Source organism: Hemicordylus capensis, chromosome 2 (assembly GCF_027244095.1).
Source record: "Hemicordylus capensis ecotype Gifberg chromosome 2, rHemCap1.1.pri, whole genome shotgun sequence".
NCBI lineage: Eukaryota > Metazoa > Chordata > Lepidosauria > Squamata > Cordylidae > Hemicordylus > Hemicordylus capensis.
In genome coordinates this window covers 343390804-343413815 of record NC_069658.1, presented here as the reverse complement: position 1 = coordinate 343413815, position 23012 = coordinate 343390804, and the positions used below count along the sequence as shown (strand labels likewise).

At 42.9% G+C, this 23012-nt stretch overlaps 1 protein-coding gene across 2 annotated transcripts in view; it reads right to left on the bottom strand.

Annotated features, from left to right (window-relative positions):
• Nucleotides 1-23012, bottom strand: part of MGAT4B (alpha-1,3-mannosyl-glycoprotein 4-beta-N-acetylglucosaminyltransferase B) — a 151537-nt gene that overhangs the window by 38005 nt on the left and 90520 nt on the right. For both annotated transcript variants that reach the window (XM_053296451.1, XM_053296452.1), the window contains exons 2-5: nt 8617-8796; nt 7068-7208; nt 4629-4762; nt 1036-1082 (exon numbers count right to left, since the gene is read on the bottom strand). In XM_053296451.1, the coding sequence (XP_053152426.1) occupies nt 1036-1082; nt 4629-4762; nt 7068-7208; nt 8617-8796 (502 nt within the window). The remainder of the gene's footprint in view (nt 1-1035; nt 1083-4628; nt 4763-7067; nt 7209-8616; nt 8797-23012) is intronic.

Sequence of the window (23012 nt, the reverse complement as noted above, 5' to 3'; positions counted from 1 at the left end):
TGATGTCAGCCAGAATGGAAGTGAACCCTGAAGACTACATTAAGCTTTACTCTGGTTTTGAGGTCAGTGCTGCCTGATTTCCAGCCCCTCTCACATTGTAAACAGGCTGTACCTTGCAGATAACAAGAATAGTGTTCCTGGGACGACTGTAAATCTAAGTCAGCAGTATCTGCCATACAGCCCATGAGCAGCATAAATACAGGCCACATCATACTGCTGTTCTAAATGACCAAGCTCTCGACAACCCTAAGAAACAAATGGATGCCATGATTGCTCCTGTGACTGATGCAGACTCACAACTGGATTTAACAGGTAAGGAAGGAACTAAAGTTAAACTAGTGTGCAAATTCAATGCACATGCTTTAGTAAAAAAAATTCTTATTTAGAGACAGTGGTGTGCACAGAACTGCCACAATGCGATTTGACACCGGGGTGTGTGTCTTCCTTTAAGGGTGAGGGAGGGTGCACTTACCCCTCCCGCCGCCTTCCCCCTACCGGCGCTCCGTTTTTTGGAAGCTTCTTGGGGAGGCAGCGTACCTCCCTGCCACCCCTTCCCCTGTTCCTGGCCAGAAGTAGCAACTGCGCCTATGTGTGCCCTGTGTGTGCCTGCCGCGCAGGGTGCATGGACGCACACAGGTCGCGCACGCATATCACATGCATGACGTGCGCGGCATCCGTGCGATCTACGCAGTGGGTACACGTGCAGTTGCTGCTTCTTGCCACTTCCGGCCAGGAATGGAGGAAGGGGCGGCAGGGAGAAACCCAAGAAGTTTCCTAAAAATGGAGCGCCGGCGGGGCGAAAGCAGAGGGAGTGGTAAGTGCAGCCTCCCCCAGCGTCGAACCGTCGAGCTGGCGCCTGTGCGAACCGGTTCAGAGGCCTTTTGAATGGCCTTCAAACCGGTTCGTGCACACCACTATTCAGAGAAACTGTCATATCAGAACAAAATGTTAATTATTTTTATTGAGAAAAGCAAAAGAGAATTCTTCCTACAGTACCACTATGATATCAATGTGTGATAGAAGGACATTGCTTACAGGTTTTTGATATTCTCTGCCACTCCAGTTGTATACTGTGGATCTGTCTGGAAAAAAAAGTGGAGGGAAGGTATAAGGCAATGAGCACACCCAGGTTTAAAAGGTCACTATTACATTTATTTTGTATCCCAAAATTTACTGCCAACAGCACTACTCTGCTAAAAGCCTGAATTGTTCCCATGTCTTACCAAGAACTGCCAGACATACTTTATTCTTTAATTCCCTATTTGGATCACTGCAGCTCTACCAAACAATGCAGAAGCATCTCCCATAATTCAACACCATCTCACAGTCTGAAACTGCCATTGGGCAACCTTTGCTTGAGTGTATGTGAACATTCCCTGTTCTTAAGCACCTACGTGCTTGGCTACCTATGGCAAGTTAAGAACAGCTTTCAGGTGACAAGGCATGAAGTTTTACAAAAGTTGGCTCTTTTTTTTCCTTATAGGCCACAGAAGACTATTACAAATACATTTGGGCAAGGAGGCTAATTCATTTCTTTTGGTGGGCAAATGATTTTGGTGGGTATATTTGAAAAGCTGTAATAACCTACAACAATAACAGGCAATTATATAACCAGGTATTAGGGACGAGTAAAGAAATCTATACAAACGTACAAGCAAGAATAAAGCAGACAGATGAATTCTGGGAGGGAGAAGGGAATGCAATACACACACACACACACACACACACACACACACACACACACACACACACACAGACACACACAGACACACACACACACACTGAAGAAGCACAGAACCCTAATGGATTCATTGCTTCATAACAATTCCTAGAACAAAACCAGCCAATCAGCACTGAACCCACTGGCTCAGAATTTGGCACCAGAAAGCAAAAGATGCATCTACCTGCAAGAAATGCCATCCTGACTTAACATGGCCAGCATTCCCCACCAAAGATCATGTTCAGGAAGGCTCTATCTATTCCATTTTGGTGACTACCAGTCTCCGTTGTGCTTCAGATCACCTGGTCCATTCAAAGGACTCATGTAAACATCTTCCCCTCATTAGTTTTTATAAGTCTTCAAAAAGAATATGATTGTTAAACTATTGTGTTACTATGAGATACTGTAAAGTGTGCTGTCAAGTAGGTGTCGACTCCTAGCAACCACAGAGATGACTTGACTACCAAGCCAGAGGCTGCTGGTTCAAATCCCCGCTGGTATGTTTCCCAGACTATGAGAAATATTTATATCGGGCAGCAGCAATATAGGGAGATGCTGAAAAGCATCATCTCATACTGCACGGGAGGAGGCAATGGTAAACCCCTCCTGTATTCTACCAAAGACAACCACAGGGCTCTGCAGTTGCCAGGAGTCAACACCGACTCGATGGCACACTTTACCTTTCTGAGATACTATTCTTTGTTATTATATTATGTTAATACTGTTCCAATAAAAACCTTTTAAAAATTCTTCAAAAAGAAAGGGAAGCAGACTGTAACATGCTGTCAGATAAAATCGCCCTTTTACCTATTGGAGCAGAGTTACTGCTCAGACAAAAAAAAAAAAAAAAAAGGATTTCAACAGAAGTCATTAATTTAAAAAAAAAAATCCCAAACCCCAAACTAGCATCTTCTTACCTAATGAGATGATCACTTCAACATCAATCATTTCCTAGCACCCTAGGTTATTTCAGCTCCTATGCATTTAGCTTCTTTAGGTAGTCTGATGTGATCACTGACTAGGTACATCTTATGGCTTGTCTACACATTGCCTGATCCCCGTGCCTCACCATAACACACAGTACTGCCAGCACTGCCTGCTAAGTGGAAAGTACAACTGAGGTATAGAGTCAAAGTATAAACGGTGAGTTTCAGACACTAGTGTGGAAACTCTCCACATCATTGAAAGTTTATACTTTATATGTGGTGCTACATGTTACAGCAGAAGACCTAGAATCACTAAGGGGCAGCTTCTCAGCATGGAGATCAGTTTTTATGTTAGCAAGCATAACTTGTCCCCTTAGCTAAGCAGGGTCCACCCCAGTTGCAAATGAATGGGAGACTTGATGTGTGAGCACTGCAAGATATTCCCCTCAGGGGATGAAGCTGCTCTGGGAAGAGCAGAAGGTTTCAAGTTCCCTCCCTGGCTTCTCCGAGTTAGGGCTGAGAGAGATTCCAGCCTGCAACCTCAGAGAAGCCGCTGCCATTCTGTGTAGTCATTACTGAGCTAGATGGACCAATAGCAGTTTTCTATGGTTCCAACCAGGCCTAAAAAGGGAGAATGGTATAAATTAAGATGTGTGTTGCATTTGGGGGTCTGAGGTACTTTACCCTTTGACACCAAAGATTACTGCAACTGAGTCTTTTCCATTTCAAAATTTTCAGTATTATACTTTTTAGAATGGAGTGTTCGTAGACTAAGTTGACCATCTCTTTAAATTCTAACAAGGTTCACAGATGTTGGCTGAAAACTAAAGATGGATGCATTGAAATGTCAAAAAATAAAAAAAAAACCCAAACCCTCTGAAGACTACTTGACATCACTTTTGATTCCCTTGTCAGGCAAAATATGTAGCCAGTAGCAGCAAGAGAAGATCACTGTAAGTGTCTTCTCTGCAGCAAGCAGCCCATCCATACACTAAATCAAGAAATGCTGCCCTTTGTGCATTACAGGGCACATGCTTTTTCTGGCGCAGATAAATTTAAATGTAAAAGGAAATTAACATGTGAAACAGCCTTCCTTCCACCTAAGCAACAGCTTTTTGCTCTTATGAATAGCAGCCAAAGATCTCCCAAAGATAACCACTTTCTTCTATTAATTAAAAGGAGGCAAAATTACAATCAACAAAAATCCCATCTATTTTTTAAAAAATGGAGAAAGGAACCAGATAGGGGACATTAAGGCAATGTTTCTTATTTCAGACCTGAGATAAATAATCCCAATGGGAATGCCATGGTGGGGGGAAATGAAAACCGCAAATATATAAACCCCAAAGATATAAAAATAATGGCAATGGATTAATGTGCTGCAGTCATTCTAACTACAGCATTCAGGAGCTGGTTCTGATGATAGGCACTGGGGTAGCAAAACTCACAGACAGTTTTGGTTAAGTCTTCTTCTTCTTCTTTTGAGAGAGGCCTAGCAGGGGGTAGCAGCAAATACAGAGAATTCTGAGAGGACCTTCTAGAAGCAATTTCCACTGGAGATCTTTTTAGAAGAATTCAGTCAACAGCTGCATGACATTCTGTATGAGCAAGGGTCAATGAGCTGAGTACAATTTAAAAACTAAAGAGATGTGTATACAACTGCCATCTTGGCAGCAGCCACACAGCCTTCTGCTAACATATTGACCCTCCACAGCTGAGTGCATCCAAGCATTGTTTCACCCTGGAAACAGCCCGCTGGGCCTCATTGGTGGATTGTACCCGATGATCCTTGTCGGACAGCAGCCTGAGATACGACTTATCTCCATGTACCAAAGTAGGCACTGGCCCATAGCCATGTGGAGAAACATCCTGCTGTTTTATTACATGCAGCCTCCTGGATCAACACCAAGTCCCTGTCAGAAAGACAATGAAGGGATGCAGAGCTACCCAAGCTGGATTCAGAGGTGAAAAGAATATTTTACCTCCGCAATCAGAACAACAATGACAGAGTCTTCCTTCTCCTGCTGGTTGAGCTCTGAGATTAGAGAGTTTAGGGTATCTGTAAGGTAGGAATGCACTTCCCGCTTGACGCTGGGGATCCCCATCACTATTGAAACTGCATAGAAACAAAACAGAACATACCAAAAAGTTACTTGTTAACCACTACCTTCCCACTTGCTTTCAAAGTTCTTTAGATTTAACCAATACTCCCAGGCACACCATCAATGGGTACAGGGTGGTGATTGCCACAGGGGAGCGACACCGGCATCAAATCCTCTAACCGCACGTGGTTTTCAACTGAGGAACTAGCCCTCCTTGGTCAAAACTCAGATCAAAACTGCAGACATTAACCTGAACATTTTACTTTTAGGAAAGTTACTTTTATTTTAACTGTCAAAGAATTCAAAGGAACAGTATAGCCAAGGACGGTCTCATTTTAAATAATGTCGCATAGGCACTGCATCCCTGAGTGTTTGGATATGGTGGCAATTTTGCTGCAGCTGATACTCAGAAATACTCCACACCCATCTTCAGCCTGTGCAAATCCTGCTACCCCTCTGCACCACATTCCATTCCATTCCATTCATTCATACATATATTGTATAATTTCTATACTGTACCACCTTTCACAACCTTTATTCCAAGGCTATTTACATAGTAGGGAATCGTGGGATGAGCTGAGATGGTGCAATTCATACAGGCAAAGTGCACTCAAGCAAATCAAACTTGTTCCCCATTGTTTCTAAGAACTTCCTTCACTATTCCCTGGTTAGTGCAAACAGATAGACAAATAACACGGGGAACTGCTGGGCAGACATGTTCTTGGGTGGAAAGAACAAGCTATTTTCTTGGGACGATCAAAGCATAAGCAGCAACTTGTATGTACACCTGGCTATCACACCAAGTTTCATCTTAAGGTCAATGAATACATTCTGGTTGCCAAATGAAGACAGCTTTTAAGTTGCTCCATGGTGAAAACTGTTATCAAATGACTTACAAATACAGCAGGAGCAATTTTCTCCATACCAGTGCAGGAGTCTGAAAATAAAGGCTTGTCCTGGAATGGTCAAAGAATTTTACCAACTACATTTTATGTATTTATTTATTGTTCAGTTTTTATACTCTTTCATAAGGCATCCCAAAGCTGTTTACAAAAGTTAAAACACAATAAAATTCCATAAAAATCATATTTAAAACCTTAAAAAGTTAAACAATACAAACCATATTAAAAAGTTAAACAATACAAACCATAGAACATCTCCTGCAAAAAAACCCCAAAACAAAACAAAAAACCCCAGAAAAAAAAGCCTGAACAAATAAAGGGGTATTTAGTAGTTTTTTTAAAAAGCAGTCAGAGATGTCAAAGAGCAGACATTTGCTGGGAGATCATTCCAGAGCCTGGGGGCAACAACAGAGAAGGCCCTGTCCAGTGTGAGTGACAATTTAGCCTCTCTCAGTGTCAGCACATGGAGCAAAGACCCAACTGACAACCTTGTTGGGTGGGCAGAAACCCTTGGGAGCAGGCAGTCCCTCAGGTAATTAGGACCCAAACCATTAAGGGCCTAAAAGATAATAACCAGCACCTTGAATTGGATCTGGAAACAAATTAGCAGCCAGTGCAGCTCTTCCAAAATAGATGTAATAAGCTCTGAGTGAGCAGTTCTAGAGAGAATCCTGGCAGCTGCATTTTGCACTAACTGAAATTTCTGACTATTCTTCAAGGGTAGCCCAAGTTAAAGTGCATTGTAGTAATCCAGCTGCAACATGACTAAAGCATGGCTAACCATGGACAGATCTGCCTTCTCGAGAAAGACTGCACTAGCCAAAGCTGCAAAGGCACCCCAGGCCACCAGCTCAACCTAAGCATCCAAAAGCAGAGTCGGGTTCAGCAACACCCAGAGAAGATCATGCAGCTGGCTTACAACATGTTAATGACCAGCAGGGGTGTAGTGGAGGGAGACACGCAGGGACGGAGCACTGGTACTTTCCAGCTTCTCTGGTTGTTGGGGTGGGCATGGCCATGGGGGCCGTCATAGAGAGCACCTGCACTTCTGAATTTGCAACTATATCACTGATGACCAGCTACAGGGAGTGGCTGGAAGCAGCCGCTATTTAGTTGCAACATGTAAACCATGTTGATTTATTGGTCCTATATGGCAATGCAGCAAGCAACTTGACTGAAATTACACTTTAATTAGGACCAACTGAAATGTCACAAAATAGTGAGGAGCTTCCAAGAGTTAACCTGCATTGGTTTTTGTATTTTTTCCTCCTAATGGATCAAGATGGGTACCTACAATTTTTGAATGAAATGAGCAACCTTGACAGTCTTCATATCTCACTCAAGACTAGGAGAGAGTAATCACGGGCCAGGCAAGATGAGATGAAAGGAAGTGACCTAAAAAGCAGCAGCCACTTACCTCCAGTGCGCCCCTGTCCCACGTGCACAGCCGGCTGCAGGCTATTCTCTTTTGATAGCAAATGTGGCAAATGATGAAAGATGGTGGGGAGATGCAGCACATTTTTGTTAGTGATATTCCACAGTTTTAATTTTGTTTCATCTGGAAAAAGAGAGAGAGAGGGTAAAGTCATTTACACAATGGGGAAGGCAGGGGGAGAGAGAAACTGTAAAGCTTTACAGACATACCCACTTCATAGCACCATCTGGCCAGCTTAGATGATCATTTAACCAGTTAATCAGTCCAATCTTCTTCACTTGCACCCACTGATCCCATTAAGTTTATCAGGAATTACTTAAGGCTCAAGACAGATGAGCATGCACATCCTCCCCCTGCCCTGCCTTTTGAGATGAGGACAATAAAAGTTAAATCGAACCCTTGAGAAGAGATCAACATTTGCACCCAGCATTTTTGCACTTTTTCCAGATCACAGGAACCGAATTTCTCCCTTACAATTATATAGGAACTTGTGCCAAAAGGCACACACCAGTGATCAGCAGTTTCAAAAGCAAAATAAGTCAGTGCATATCTGGCATGCAACATCCAGTTGTTCACGGTGACAAAGTCTTATTTATTTCAAAGTGTATGAGTATCTCACATTTTGTTTCAAAACTCGATTCTACACCCCTCTTGATGGCAGTTGTAAGGCTTTATAAATCATAAACATTCCAGATGCAGTCCCTTTAAGGCTCTCATTCAATCACCGCCAGGGGGCACCAAAGCAGCAGAGGCCATACCCTGCAGGCAGTCTCTTCTCCCAACACTGTCTGTGAGGGCAGGAAAGGTCTGTCTGTGCAGGAGATGAGCAATACTTTCTAGACTGCCTGTGGGAAGCAGCGGGCAAAAGCCATTGCATAGGGAAGAAACAGATAGAAGAACCCCTCAGAAAGCACAGCTGCTTGAGGGGAATAATAGTAAATAACAACAACAACAACTTTATTTGTTAACCACCCCGTAACAAATTGTTGTTATCTGGGCAATTTCTCTGGAATGAAATTAGTGTTCTTTGGGATAAAAGGAGTGACATTTGAAGCAACTGAGGGACTAAGAAAGGCGAGAAGCTGTGTCTGGGATTCACAAGGGACAAGAGTTGGGGTAGTGGGAGGGGTGTGTGTGAGTAATTTGGTTCCAGAGGACTAAGCACATAAGGAGTGGGATTTTTACTGGAGTTTTGCATGCTATATGTCGGCAGCTGGAAAATTCAGATTAACATAGGTTTTCAGTGGATTAGGATCATATTCCCATCCTATTCACATTGCACACATGGCCAGCGGATGATATCTAGAGGGAAATGTTTAATGCAGCCACACTCTCTCTCTCTTTCTCTCTCCAAATAATACTTCCAGAGACTTCAATATGCTCAACACTACATCCAGTGACCTGGCTCCCTGCGACAAGACTGCCCAGGGACACCCAGAACACCTGTCTTATCTGAAGCTCAACACGGATGTGCACACTTCTCTGCAACTTCATTGCATCAGGAGCTCATCCTTGTTAAAGACTGATTTACCAGATAAGCTGCTCCATGTCCGGTTTATATCCCTCAAGGCCTGCTTCTCGGAGATGGCTCGCTTGATTTCATCTAGGACTAGGTTCAGTTCCTTAGACCGCTTGAGGCTCTCCTGTTCTGCAGCGTGTAAGCGGTCTCTGAGCGCTAGGAACTCTCGCTGATAGATATCCACAACGTCACCTGCAGAGAAGAGGAAAATGCACTGACTTTTTTTTCTTCCTGCTGCAAGAAGATGCATTTCTGACATGGAGACAAAGTAGTGCTAGTTTTCATATGTTCTCTCAGTGGAGGCAAGGAGGAGGAAGAGAGCATCCCCCTCCACTGGTTAATTTGGAACCGGGAAACCTCTGATATAACTAGATGCATATTACTCAGAGCAATATACTCCATCAAGCACATCCTATACATCTGTAAACACTGTAAAATGTCCACACCTACATTGGTGGTTAATGCCCCTGGACAGGCATTCTGATAAACTGATAATTTTAGAAGTAGCCAGGAGCAAAGTCACAGTTAAATGGTTTATATATAAACCTGGGTCCTTTGAAAGTCACCTTAAGCTGGAAGCTTGCTCTACAATACACCAAACTTCTCATTCTGTTAAAACAATACCTATTAAGGGAAGCAGTGATTATTCATGCACAGTGTCCTGCTTCATGGTGATCATGCATGGAGAATAGCATAGGAAAGCAATGTGTTTGAAGGAGAAATATATATGAGGTACTAGCTCATGTATGGGATGAGCATATTGGCATGTCAATTTGAGAATACACAACTGAGAAAGTGACAGGATGAGCAGTGACTTTTGTAATGTGTGAGCATTTGAAATGATATACACAGCCAGCAGCATCTGCATATATGTACGTGTACACACACACACACACACACACACACTGTTTCAATAGTATGGGGATATTGTACAATTTTTAATAAGAACCAAGAGGTATTTTAGAAAACTAACTTGACAGTCTAAATTTCTCCAAGGTTAACAAGAAGGAGGAATCTCCTACTTTATTAGGAAGGGATGAATCCTATCTTAAAACCAACCTGTTTTATTCTCCCTTTCTTTTTCAGACTTCACAATTAGAGCAAAATGTAACACTCTGGGGCAGAAAATAGGGCCAGAGCTATACTTGAAGCAAGGACAGACCTCCTGCAACTGCCCTAAAGTTTAACTAGATCTCAAACATTCAGCTGGGGATTTCACTATGCTAAGCAATGTTGATATTATTACTATAGCAACTAGTACCCCTGAGAGCAGTCACTGGAAACATACAAAAATAGTCTGCCTCCACAAAAAACAAAACATATACACCCTCCTGTACTTCCCACACTCCTGAAACACTGTGTACAATCTGGAGTGCGGAATTCCAGCAGTGAGCAATCGAAAGAGAGGGGAAAATAATCAAGGAGTGAAATTAAAATTCCAGGCCAAAGGCTCTCTAACAAAAACACTGTTTGAAGACTGCGGAATGAGGATCCCTACCATCACCCCTCTGTGGCAGGCCATGTGAGGCTCGCAAGAAAGACCTGCAAGGCACCTCACCAGTGGGGTCCCAAATGTCAGCTGCTTCAAAACAGGCCTGCATGAATAATTAAGCGAAGGATACAGGACCTCAGAATGTCTCCTCAGACAGATGGCACAAGGCAGCTCTTGGGAAAACAAAATCAATGGCTGGAGCGAGTATTTAATTAGCAGGCTGTTAGGCATTTCCCTGAGTGTCCTATATGTAAAGCCATGCTTCTGATTAGCCAGAAGTACTTTGTAGGCAAAGTCAAATTCATATTATTTTCAGTAGAATGTACCCAGAAGGCAGTGATGGACAAGCAGCAGCTGCTCCCCAGCCCTGACTTTATCTCCTGCAGGCCTCTGTTCTAGCTCAGTTCTTTCCTTCCTGCCTTGAATTCAGCCACGAGTGAATTCAGCAAGAAGACCCTTCACACATACTATCTCTTGGCACAGAAACTGGAGCTGCAGCTCCTTCGTAGCATTTATAGGCCCTGGTCACTCAAGCAACGGAGCTCAATAAGGCACTTAGCAGAAATAAAACTGCATCAAAGAGAAATGAGAGGCTGAGGGGGGAAAAAAAATAACTACCAGACCCAGGCGCAGAGCATCTGCACCCCTAGTTCTCCATTCCTCCTCCTCCATTTCCGGGCTCAGCCTCCCATCCCTTCAGCCAGTCTCCGTCACCGCCATTTCCACCGGCAGCTCTAATCCTCCTCGCAAGGAGCCTGGCAGCCCATTTTTGTCAGCTGCTTGGTTGCTTGCAGTGGCGGTACAGCCTTCTCCTCAACCTCCCCCTGCCCACCAGCTCTCGTCCTTCTTGCAAGGAAGCCAGCGGCCCCATTTTTGCCACTTGGTTGGCTTTCCTCAGTGGCTCCCAATGGCAATGCTTCCTCCTCCTCCTCGGTCTCCCTCCCTCCCCACCAGCTCTCACAACTCCCGGCAGCTGCTTGCAAACTCTCGCGAGAGCTGCCACACATGGGATTAGCCATGGCTTAGAGAATTATATACACCGTAGAGAGTTATCTAGATAGATAGATAGATAGATAGATAGATAGATAATAATTGATCCATTTCCATCAAGAGTGCCTGTCCCAGACTGTCAAACAGCTCTTGATTTTGCCACATCCACCAGTAAGCACAATGTTCCTGACAATGACCAACATGATGGGCAGCTAGACACTTCCCTCCTTGGAAGGAGTGCTGTATTGTATGACTGCCTGGAAGCAGTTTCAAGTACTCTATAGCAAGTCTCCTGTGCTATACTACTATCTGGGTAACATTTCAAGTTGCACAGCAGCCCCGGAGGCTCCCCAGTGTCAATATAGGACTGCCTGTCACATCAGCCATCAGCTCCAGGTGAATAAAAAACTGCATCCCTTCATAACAGACGCAGGTCGTGGCTGACCTGTATGCTCATCATTTTCAAGACATTGACTGAAGCAAATACTAAAGAGCTGGGGCAGGCCCATCACAGAGCGTTGTTTGTCCTATTTTTGTAATGCAAACTATCTCCCCACACAGTGTCATCCTTCTGCTGTGTCTCTTTTTGAAGGGAAGATTTCACATTCTACAAATCTATCAGAAAAGCCAAGCCCTTTCCTTCTTTGAACCCTAGTGACAACAGCCAAGAACAGCTTACGAATGCCAAGGACAAAATTTAAGAGTGACAAGGGAACAGACCTTTACAGAAACAAAGTATTCCAACATGAAGATATCTTCCCAACAGGTGTCACCATATTCAGTCAGAGAGATGAAGATTTCTCCCTTGGCATAAACTTTCAACACAACTGCAAAATCACTATGATGCAGAGAGCATGAACACAAAGAAAACTAATGAGACAGCAAATGAAATATTCACTGACAGTATTCAAGAAGGTACTTGAATGCTTCTGTTGTTGGTAGCTTCAACACCAATAACAAATGGTCTATTCAATCTAGAAAGGGACTTCAGAAGGTTGCAAAGCAAGGCCACAATACTTCTTTTATTTAAAGAATTATAATATTATAATAATAATAATATCAGCTGTTGTAAAAAGATCGCACAGACTGACTACAAACAAAGGCATGTCAAGGTAGCAGGGATGATACACTGGAACATCTGCAAAAAATACAAGCTACCTGTAGCCAAAAATTGGTGGGACCATAAAATTGAAAAAGTTGTAGAAAATGAAGATGCAAAAATATTATGGGACTTCTGACTACAAACAGACAAACATCTGCCACACAATACACCAGATATAACTGTAGTCGAGAAGAAAGAAAAACAAGTTAAAATAATCGACATAGCAATACCAGGGGATAGCAGAATAGAAGAAAAAGAAATAGAAAAATCACAAAATATAAAGATCTACAAATTGAAATTGAAAGGCTGTGTCAGAATAAGACCAAAATAATCCCAGTAGTAATTGGCGCCCTAGGTGCAATTCCAAAAGACCTTGAAGAGCACCTCAACACCATAGGGGCCACAGAAATCACCATCGGCCAATTACAAAAAGCAACTTTACTGGGAACAGCCTATATTCTGTGACAATATCTATAACAACAACAAGAACAATATTGATAATAAAATTCAGCCATCCCAGGTCCTTGGGAAGGTCTCGATGTCTGGATAAAACAAATCAGTCAATAACACCTGTCTGACTGTGTAAACAAGAAATAATAATAATGAAACACATGCATAGACGTGCCACTGCTTTGTGTTAAAATGTACACAATTGGATACAATGTTGAAATAATCATTTGACATTTCTTTCTAACATTAAAAAATCTTGCGTGTTTTGTATTTTTTTATTTATTACATTTTTAGACCACCAAAAACAGGTGTCTCATAGAGATTTACAAAAAACAAAACAATAAAACCACAATTAAAGCCAAGTAATAAAAACAGTTAAAAATAATTTAAAAACAGCAGTAACAACAATAAGACCAAACTACAGCTGGCCAAAGGCTTGATTAAATAAATGAGTGTTAAGAGCTCTTTTAAAGGCTACCAAAGATGGGGAAGCCCTTTCAACAACAGGGAGTTTGTTCCAGAGTCTTGGGGTGGCCATGGAAAAGGCCCAGCCCTAAGTCACCACCAGACAAACTGGAGGCAACCACAGCCAGACCTCTCCAAAATATCGTAATAAGCAGTGGGAATCCTGAAGAAGAAGGCACTGTCTTAAATACCCTGGGCCCAAGCCATTTAGGACTTTGCAGGTCATCACTAGCACTTCATATTTTGCCCAGAAATGTATGAGCAGTCAATATAGTGCTTTTAAAATAGGGGTAATCTGTTCCTTTTGGGGGTGTCCTGAACACCAAACTGGCTGCTGCATTTTGAACCAAATGCAGTTCCCAAGCTATGTCAAATGTAACCCTCATAGAGCGCATTGCATAAGTCAAGTCTGGAGGTTACCAGCATATGTACCACTGTTTTTAGGTCATTCTGCTACAGAAATGGCCATAGCTGGCATATCAGCCTGACCTCTGGCCACTGCCTCCATCTGAGAAACCAAAGAGAGGCCTGGGTCAAGAAGTAATCCAAGACTAGATTCCTGTTCCTTTTGGGGGGAGTGTAATCCTGTCCAGAACAAACAGCTCTAACTCATCTCATGAATTACACCCCCAACCCCCCCCCCCCCGCTCAAGAGTACCTTTGTCTTGCTTGGATTCAGACTCAATTTGTTCTCCCTCATCTAGCCTATTACTGCATGCAGGTAGGCATTTAGGGAAGTTATGCTATTCCGTGATTAAAATGAGATGGGGGAAAAAGATGTAGGTGTCATCAGCATACGGGTAAACACGCCACACCAGATCTCCCAAGGATCTCCCCCAGTAGTTTTATACAAATGTTGAAAAGCATAGGAGACGGTATAAAGCCATGTGGAAAACCATACAAAGCCGCCCATTTAGAGGAGGAGTCTTCTTCAAGCGACACCATCTGGAATCTCCACAGAGGCGTATCTAGGAAAAATAGCGCCTAGGGCAAACACTGAAATTGTGCCCCCTGTCCAAGCATATGACACCCATCTTTCAGATAACTTTACCATAATATCAGCTGAAAAATACAAGTCAAGCTCGTTAATCTTTTAATCTTTCAAAAACTATTTAGCAGTGGACTTAGCCAGACCCAAAAATGCTGGGAAACTACAAATTTCAGTATGCGGGGGCTCATGAAATACCCAAATACTATGTGGAGGTGTACTTGGAAAACTAAAGAGAAGTGCCTGTCTAATGCTCTACTCTGCATTGTAGCATCACCATTACATAAATTTTAAAAATCAATGGAGAATTTGACTTTCCCCAGATACTCTGAAAATAATTAAAGGATATGCAGATTAAACTGTGTCACTGCTTGGAATATATTCTAGTCTTTCAGAAAGACAATTAAAATGAGAGAAAGAGAACAAGAAACTCCCAGTGGGCCTTAATATTAAGGATTTCACGCTGATTCAAAGACAAACTCACCATTAATAGCCATATTAGCAAGACAATCACATTTAACTCACTTATCACAAGAAGCAAAGTAAGAGCAAATGAATACAATCCTAGTTCATAAGCATCAGCCCAGTATTCACAAGCCCTGATTCTCTGTACATAGTGCCAATCTGAATATGTGTACAGTGTCTTATATTATATTTTTATTATTATTATTTTTACCTGTAGCCCCTTTGGGGGGCTTCCTAAAGGCTGGGGGGTTTGCAAAGGTTTCCCCTCACCCTGCTGGCCTCTAGGGCCTCGCAGGGACCATTTGAGCATGTGCAGTGGCCGTTTTTAAAAATAATCTTTTTTTTTTAAAGGCCACAAAACAAAATGGCCACCGCACATGTTCAAATGGCCTCCGCAAAGCCTGGCATGACCTAGGGCCTCACAGAGGCCATTTGAGCATGCACGGTGGCCATTTTGTTTTTGGCAACCTTTTTTTTTTTTTTTAAATTAATTTTACAAAATGGCACCCCCTTCAAGTGGCGCCCGGGGCACGTGCCCTGCCTGCCCTACCCTAAATACGCCCCTGAATCTCCACAAAATATAGGAGTGAAAGCACTGTAAAACAGCACCTCCCACTCCCAAATCCTGCAGAAGAATTTGGAAGGATCCAGAAGGAGACCATTGTTGATGATATCAAAAGCTGGTAAGAGACCCCAAAGGGCCAGTAGAGTCACACTTCCTTTGTTAATTCCTAATTGGAGATTATCCAAGCAACTTGTCCACATCCTCAGGAGTCATAAACTGAAACTGATCCAATCTAACCATGCAAGGGAAGTTCCTGGACACACACACACACCCCACCCTGACTCTGCCACAACTGAGGTCCTTAGTGTTAATGAGATTGTTCCGTAGTGCTGGCTAACACTCAAATCGGGCTTTTGGGCTAACGTGGGGAATCACCATGACTATAAGGAACAGTAAGTTACAGAATAAATTTGTGCAAGGTTTTGGTCTGGAAAATAAAGAGGAGATGGAAATATGGTACAATCAGATTTATTTGGTGATTATCGGGGTGCAGGAAAAGAAAAAGATTGATTAGGCAAGGTGAGGAGACAATAAAATATTTAACTAACAGTATTAACTAGAGTCTCAGGTAGAGACGTTTTAGCTTAAAGTCCGAATTGTTAAAGTATCAGCTTAAGGCTTTACTTGAGAAAGGGCCAAGATTTAGACTTAAGGAGAAGAGAGAAGGGAGCAAGGAGATTTAAAGGCATAAGCAATTCATATTACTGGTCCCTATCAGTTAGTGTTTTGGTTACACATGCAGGTTGGGGTGTGCAGAAAAGCGAGAAGAAAAAACAGTGAGGAGCAGAGCACTACAATTTGAGAACCCAATTCTGGTTCCAATTCTGATCCCCAGCCATGTGGCTAGGCCAAGGGTTTTTGTATACAGAAACATATCCTGAGGCAATGCATAAGTCAAGTGCCCTGACTGCAGGAGCTGAAACTCACATGTAACAAAGAAATTATTAATTTATTATTATTATTATTATTATTATTATTATTATTATTTTGCATTTATATCCCACTCTTTCTCCAAGGAGCCCAGAGCGGTGTGCTACATACTTAAGTTTCTCCTCACAACAACCCTGTGAAGTAGGTTAGGCTGAGAGAGAAGTGACTGGCCCAGAGTCACCCAGCTAGTATCATGGCTGAATGGGGATTTGAACTTGGGTCTCCCCAGTCCTAGTCCAGCACTCTAACCACTACACCACACTGGCTCATGTTTACATGAACCAAGCAAGTGGGTGTGCTTTTTAAGGAACAAAAGCTGGAATGGCTAGTGTGGGTACGGTACTCTTTGAGTGAACTCAAAAGCCTTATCAGAGACCGGGGCATCTCTTTCCTGAGAGAGATAGGTTTCATTTTCTAATGATCCTCCCTTTGGGTACCGGCCAGCTCATTAACATTACAATAGAAGACTGGGGTGTGTGACATGCTAATCTGAGTAGTTGTGAAAGTGATTAATAAAGCTAATCCCACTGCAAAAAGAGTTAGCTATTTCGCTTGTGAAAGTCTCTTGCCAGCTTCCTCCCTGTTCTGCAAAAGACAGCCCATGGGGGTCTCCTTGCGGTCATTTGCTAACCTGACCTTGGGCAGTGCTGCCCCGTTTGCTTATGCCAAACAATCAAACTGCACATTTACAAATATGGGCATATACAGTGTTCATTATCCTGCGAGCTCAAGTAGCTAAGATGGAGGATGCAACCCTGCAACTTCAAATCACATAAAGGGGTGCTGTTTGTAGCCCCAAGACAAGCTGTTTCTATAACACCAGATCAGCCCGAATGCGAAAGATTTTATCTGCAAAAAAATCATTACAAGTGTCACAATGTGTCACTGAAGGATCCAAACTGGAATTCATGGAAGAAGGCACCTGAGTTTGTTCCTTCACAACATTAGAGAATTCCGCCAGATGCGAACTAGCAGATGCAACACGAGCAGAAAAGAACAGGTTATTTGCTGTCCATATTGCCAGTTTATAGATCTTCAAATGTGCTCTATGTTATAATCTGTCAGATTAAAGTTGAGTCTTTCTCCAATTGCAGTCTAGTCTTCTACATTGCTGTGGCAGCTCCCACAATTGTTCTGTATGCAATGGAGCTAGTTCTGAAGCAGGTTGGAGAGGATGTGGGTACGATCATGTCTATCCCCTTAGTGAGTTCCCTTTTCCAGGCTTCAACCAGGGTACCAACAGAATCACTGGCTGACTCAAATATAAAGTCTTCCAAGGCTTCTTGGAACCCTATTGGATCCAATAACCTTCTTGGGCACACCATACTAATCAGTCTGCCCAACCACCTGCAAAGGTGGGGTGCGGCAGCAATACAGCTCTTAACCAGATGTTGTCCAAGACAACAGGGAAATCATAGGAGTCCTCACCCAAGGGACACTACCCTGATCAGAGAGAGAGAGAAAGAACATCAAATCAAGAATGTGACCTACAATGTGTTTAGTCCCAAGACCACCTGGGATAGGCTCATAGTTGTCATGGCTGCTACGAACTGCTGAACTGCACCTGATCAACTGTTTATGTTCATCATAAATCTGGGAGCCTTCAACACCAGCTCCATGACCAGATCAGTCAGCTCAGTTAGGGACTGGGTCGGGCAGCAAGGTGAATGATACACCAACAGAAGTCCCAATCTATCCCTGGTCCCTAGACCTAAGTACACACACTAGATATGGGCAGTTTCCCTGACTGGGATACTTGTAAGGGAGACAACATTCCTAGAGAACACAGTCACACCACCTCCTCTCCCACATCCCCTCACCTGCTCAATAACAAAGAAGTAGAAATCACATACTGTAGATGGAAATAGACTTCCAAATTATTAGCCCATGTTTGTCAGTTAATATTAAACTAATACACCTGCCCCCCTCCCCAAATCTGTGATGTGTTATAATCCAACAGATTATAACACATCACAGATTAAAAAAATATCATGTGGCTTGCTGTGTTATGACTAGAGGGTAAATCGCTACATTTTTAAGAACACTTAAGAACACTTCTAAGCAAATATATCTATCCTTCCTTCCTTCCCAAAGAACATCTACATTCTCAATGTTAAGGACCATTTTTCATACCACTGCAGTGCAAACTCTCCTTTGTCTAAGGTCAGAATATAGGAAGAAGGGTTTGTGTCTGCTATGTTTAGCCACTCCTGCATTCATCAAATATCCACATTTTTCATTACAAAGGCATGTCTGCACCAGTTGATTTGTGAGTATCTTGAAAATTCTGCACATAATTCTGCCCCAATTAGCAATCCACATCTGGGTTCTATAGCTCTAAAGCTAGCTCCTTATGAAATAAGAACTAACCTAACCACAGTGATTTGAAACATTATAAATGGTGTTACCAAAACTGCCCTAGAGCGATTGGTTAGGGTGCTCCAGCTATGCTTTTGGCTAAAGTGGCCTGGCTGGGGTATTTATATCCAAAACCGTGCCCTGAGGCAACTACTGACTCAATCAGGTGGCTAGCTCATCCCAGAGGGCAAGGAGTTGCTGTGCAAAACAAGAGAGTCCATTGCTACATGGACTCAATCATTTTTGATGAGTCCTTCTGGACAAAGGTGAGAGCAAACTATGCAAATGTGACTGTGTGAGGTGTATGGGCTGTGCTCAGGGGTGTAACTATAATAGGGCAAATGGAGACAGTTGTCTGGGGGCCCACTGCCTTGGGGGGCTCCCCAGAGGCAAGTCACATGACTGACTCCCCCAGCCGTGCACCCGCCCGGGCTTCCTTCAGTTGTATTCATCCTCCAAAATTGATGCGAGTGTTAAGACCTGGAGCTGCCAGAACAGCATGTCTTCCTCTAGTACCATTAAATGACTTGCATCATCCGCAATTTACAAAACCTTTTTAAAAATAATTTAGGATGATGTTCTATTGTGCACATAGGTGTTACACACACACACACACATACACACACACACACACACACAATGCTTTTTGTTACCCCCTATTCAGCCTCATTTAAGATTTCTTTACTTCGTGAGCTGAGCTTCAGTGAGGGGGGGAGGCATTTTAAAATCTTGTCTCTGGGCCCACTCCATCCTTGCTACACCCCTGGCTGTGCTTTTTTAGTATCTCAGAGATCGGGATCTCTCCAGGTGCAAAGATGCACTCCTATAGTTTGCTAATAAGTAACTCCTCCCTGGTCTTCACTAGTCAGTTCATTAACATGAACAAGCTGGGATATTTGCAGTTTATCTGTGCTTCTGCTTGAGAGCATTTCACTGTTATCTTGTAGACTGGAGGATTCCTTCCCAGAGTGAATTACCTTTAATGGGGGTCTGTATAGCTTGGCCATGCCTCGTTAGTGAGGAGCGTGCATGTCCTGTTTTGGTTTTGTTGACAGCTTGACCTGAAGTCACGCTTCCAGCACAGCCTATGCTATCGACCTTATTTTGAGCCCAGTCCTTTCAACTACACACAACTCCTCTTGTGTGGTTAGACTGGATCAATTTCAGTTTGTGACTCCTGAGGATGTGGACAAGCTGCTCGGAACGGTGCGTCCTACCACCTGTCTGCTTGATCCTTGCCCAACGTGGCTTATACTATCTGGCAAGGGGTTGTTGTGGAGAGCCTGGTGGCAATTATAAATTCCTCTCTGAGGGAGGGCAGGATGCCTCCTTGTTTAAAGGAGGCAATTATTAGACCTATTCTTAAGAAGCCTGCCTTGGGCCCCTCTGAGTTTAATAGCTACAGGCCTGTCTCCAACCTCCCATGGTTGGGCAAGCTGATTGAGAGGGTGGTGGCCTCCCAGCTCCAGGCGGTCTTGGAAGAAACTGATTATCTAGACCCATTTCAAACTGGTTTTCAGGCGGGCTATGGGGTGGAGACTGCCTTGGTCGGCCTGATGGATGATCTCCAATTGGGAATGGACAGAGGAAGTGTGACTCTGTTGGTCCTTTTGGATCTCTCGGCAGCTTTCGATACTATCGGCCATAGTATTCTTCTGGAATGTCTTGAGGGTGTTGGGGGTGGGAGGCACTGCTTTGCAGTGGTTCCGCTCCTACCTTTCTGGCAGATTCCAGATGGTGTCACTTGGAGACTGCTACTCTTCAAAATCTGAGCTTTTATATGGGGTCCCTCAGGGCTCCATACTGTCTCCAATGCTTTTTAATATCTACATGAAACCGTTGGGAGAGATCATCCGGAGATATGGTGCTGGGTGTTATCAGTATGCTGATGACACCCAAATCTATTTCTCCATGTCAACATCATCAGGAGAAGGCATATCCTCCCTGAATGTCTGCTTGAAAGCAGTAATGGGATGGATGAGGGATAGCAAACTGAGACTGAATCCAGACAAGACGGAGGTACTTATTGTGCGCGGTTGTCACTCGGGAAGCGATATTGATCTACCTGTTCTAGATGGGGTCACACTTCCTCAGAAGGAACAGGTACGCAGTCTGGGAGTGCTTCTGGATCCACACCTCTCCCTGGTTCCCCAGGTTGAGGCAGTTGGCCAGAAGCGCTTTCTATCAGCTTTGGTTGATACGCCAGCTGCGTCTGTTTCTTGAAGTTCATGATCTCAAAACAGTAGTACACTTGCTGGTAACCTCCAGACTTGATTACTGCAATGCGCTCTATGTGGGGCTGCCTTTGTACGTAGTCCAGAAACTACAATGCGGCAGCCAGGTTGGTCTGCGGGTCATCTAGAAGAGACCATATTACTCCTATATTACAGTAGTTGCACTGGCTGCCGATAAGTTTCCGGGCAAAATACAAAGTGCTGGTTATAACCTATAAAGCCCTAAACAGCTTAGGCCCATGGTACTTAAAAGAGTGTCTTCTTCTGCATGATCCCCATCATCCACTACGTTCATCAGGGGTGGCTCGTCTGTGGCTACCTTCATGTTGTTTGGTGGCCACCAAGGGACGGGCTTTCTCTGTTGTCGCCCTGAGACTTTGGAACGCACTTCCCGTGGGAATAAGAATCTCCCCATCTCTAGTGGCTTTTAAAAAGGGTCTAAAGACTTATCTTTTTACCCAGGCCTTTTAGCTTTTTTAACTTTATAACTTTTTAGCTTTTTAACTTTTTAAACTTTTGATTGTTTATTATTTGTTTTAAATTGTTTTTAGTATTTGTTGTGAACCGCCCTGAGACCTTGGGTTAGGGCAGTATAAAAATGTGCTAAATAAATAAACAAACTAGGCAAGGTTAAAAGTTCACGAAGATGATGAGCCCATGATCCAGTGCTGCTGAGGCATCTTAATAGAGAGCTGCTTTACAGCAAAATCCCGAAACATAGCTTATTGGCAACAATGGTTATTTGAAAAGTGTCTTTTCATTGGCAAGAATACAATTCAATATGATTACTGCCCCTCTATCTCTATCTCCATTTTTACTGGCTCACTATACTTTTTGATCTCATCATGGGTATACCTAACTATTCACTAGCCCACTAGAAACCTCATTTGTACACCTATCTTCCTCCTCCCCAATGAAGGTAACCCCTCAGAGATATCCCATTTCTCTTCCCTTCCTGCTTTTTAAAATTTGCTCAGTTCATTAGTCTTACTATTGCTCAGTTCAAAGCTGTTGGTGCGTAATTTGGTATTAAACAGTGTGCACATCTTCATGCACACACAGAAACCGAGACCCACACTCAAAATTGTATATTTGTTGTATTTTAAATTATGTATACTGCCTAGGGATACAAATACCAGGTGGTATATAAATATGATAAATAAATAAGTAAATAAATATTTGATCACAGTTCATTAATCACAAAATAAGGAAGGATACATAAACGGTTAATATACAAAGTAATGAAAAATGATGACGAAGAGGATGAAAAATACCAACAAATGCAACACATTGATACAAACGAAGTCTGCATCAACTAGTTGAAAACACTTGTTGAAAGTGTCATTCAGCTGTGGAAAATGCAAATTCCATGCTAGGAGTCATTAGGAAGGGGAATGAAAATAAAATTATTATAATGCCCTTATAGAAATCTATGGTGCAGCCACATTTGGAATACTGTGTGCAGTTCTAGTCACCATATGTTAAAGAGGACATTGTAGAAATTGAAAAAGTGCAGAAGAGAGCATCCAAGATAATCAGGGGCCTGGAGCACCTTCCTTAAAAGGCAAGGGTATAGCATCTGGGATTTGGGGTTGGCTTTTTTTTTTTTTTGAAAAATATTGACTATGGGGAAACATGATAGAGGTACATAAATGTAACCGGGGTGCTTGGCTTTAGCCAGTGCCTCTTGTTTAAATAAGAAAAGACAGAAGGAGGGAACTATAACTGAACAAGAAAGTGTTTGGAATGTTCAGGAGGAAAAATTGGTGGACACAGGGTTGCCATATTCTGGCTTTACGAATCCGGGTGCCTAATTTGCATATTATGTAAATTGGCTTGAAAATAATTTTTGAGCTGAACAGTGACTGCATGTTTTGCTCCATAACTCCACTTCTACAAGGGCTAGAGCTTAACGTTTTTATTTTTAATTTTTAATGAAAGCTGAAATCCGGGCAAATATGGGTGAGATGTTTAAAATTTGGGTGAAACCTGAAATTCCAGGGGGCATGGCAACTCTAGGTGGACAGCAGTCAGGAGACCCTCTTTTTCACTCAGGAAAAGAGGGGAGAGACACAAGGAGAAAGGGAAAAAGAAGAGGAAGTGAGAGAAAGACAAGAGAGGACAGAAAGAAACAAAGAGAAAACGGAGCAGAGTGCAGCGAGCATCTGGGCCCCACCACCACAATGTTAAAATCCCCTAAGAAGGGCTACATAAAATTATGCATGGAGTAGAGAGAGAGGCAAAGGCGTAATCTCATACTGCACAGAAGAAAGGCAATGGTAAACCACTCCTGTATTCTACCAAGAAAACCACATGGCTCTGTGGTCACCAGGAGTTGACACTGACTTGATGGCACAATCTTTCCTTTC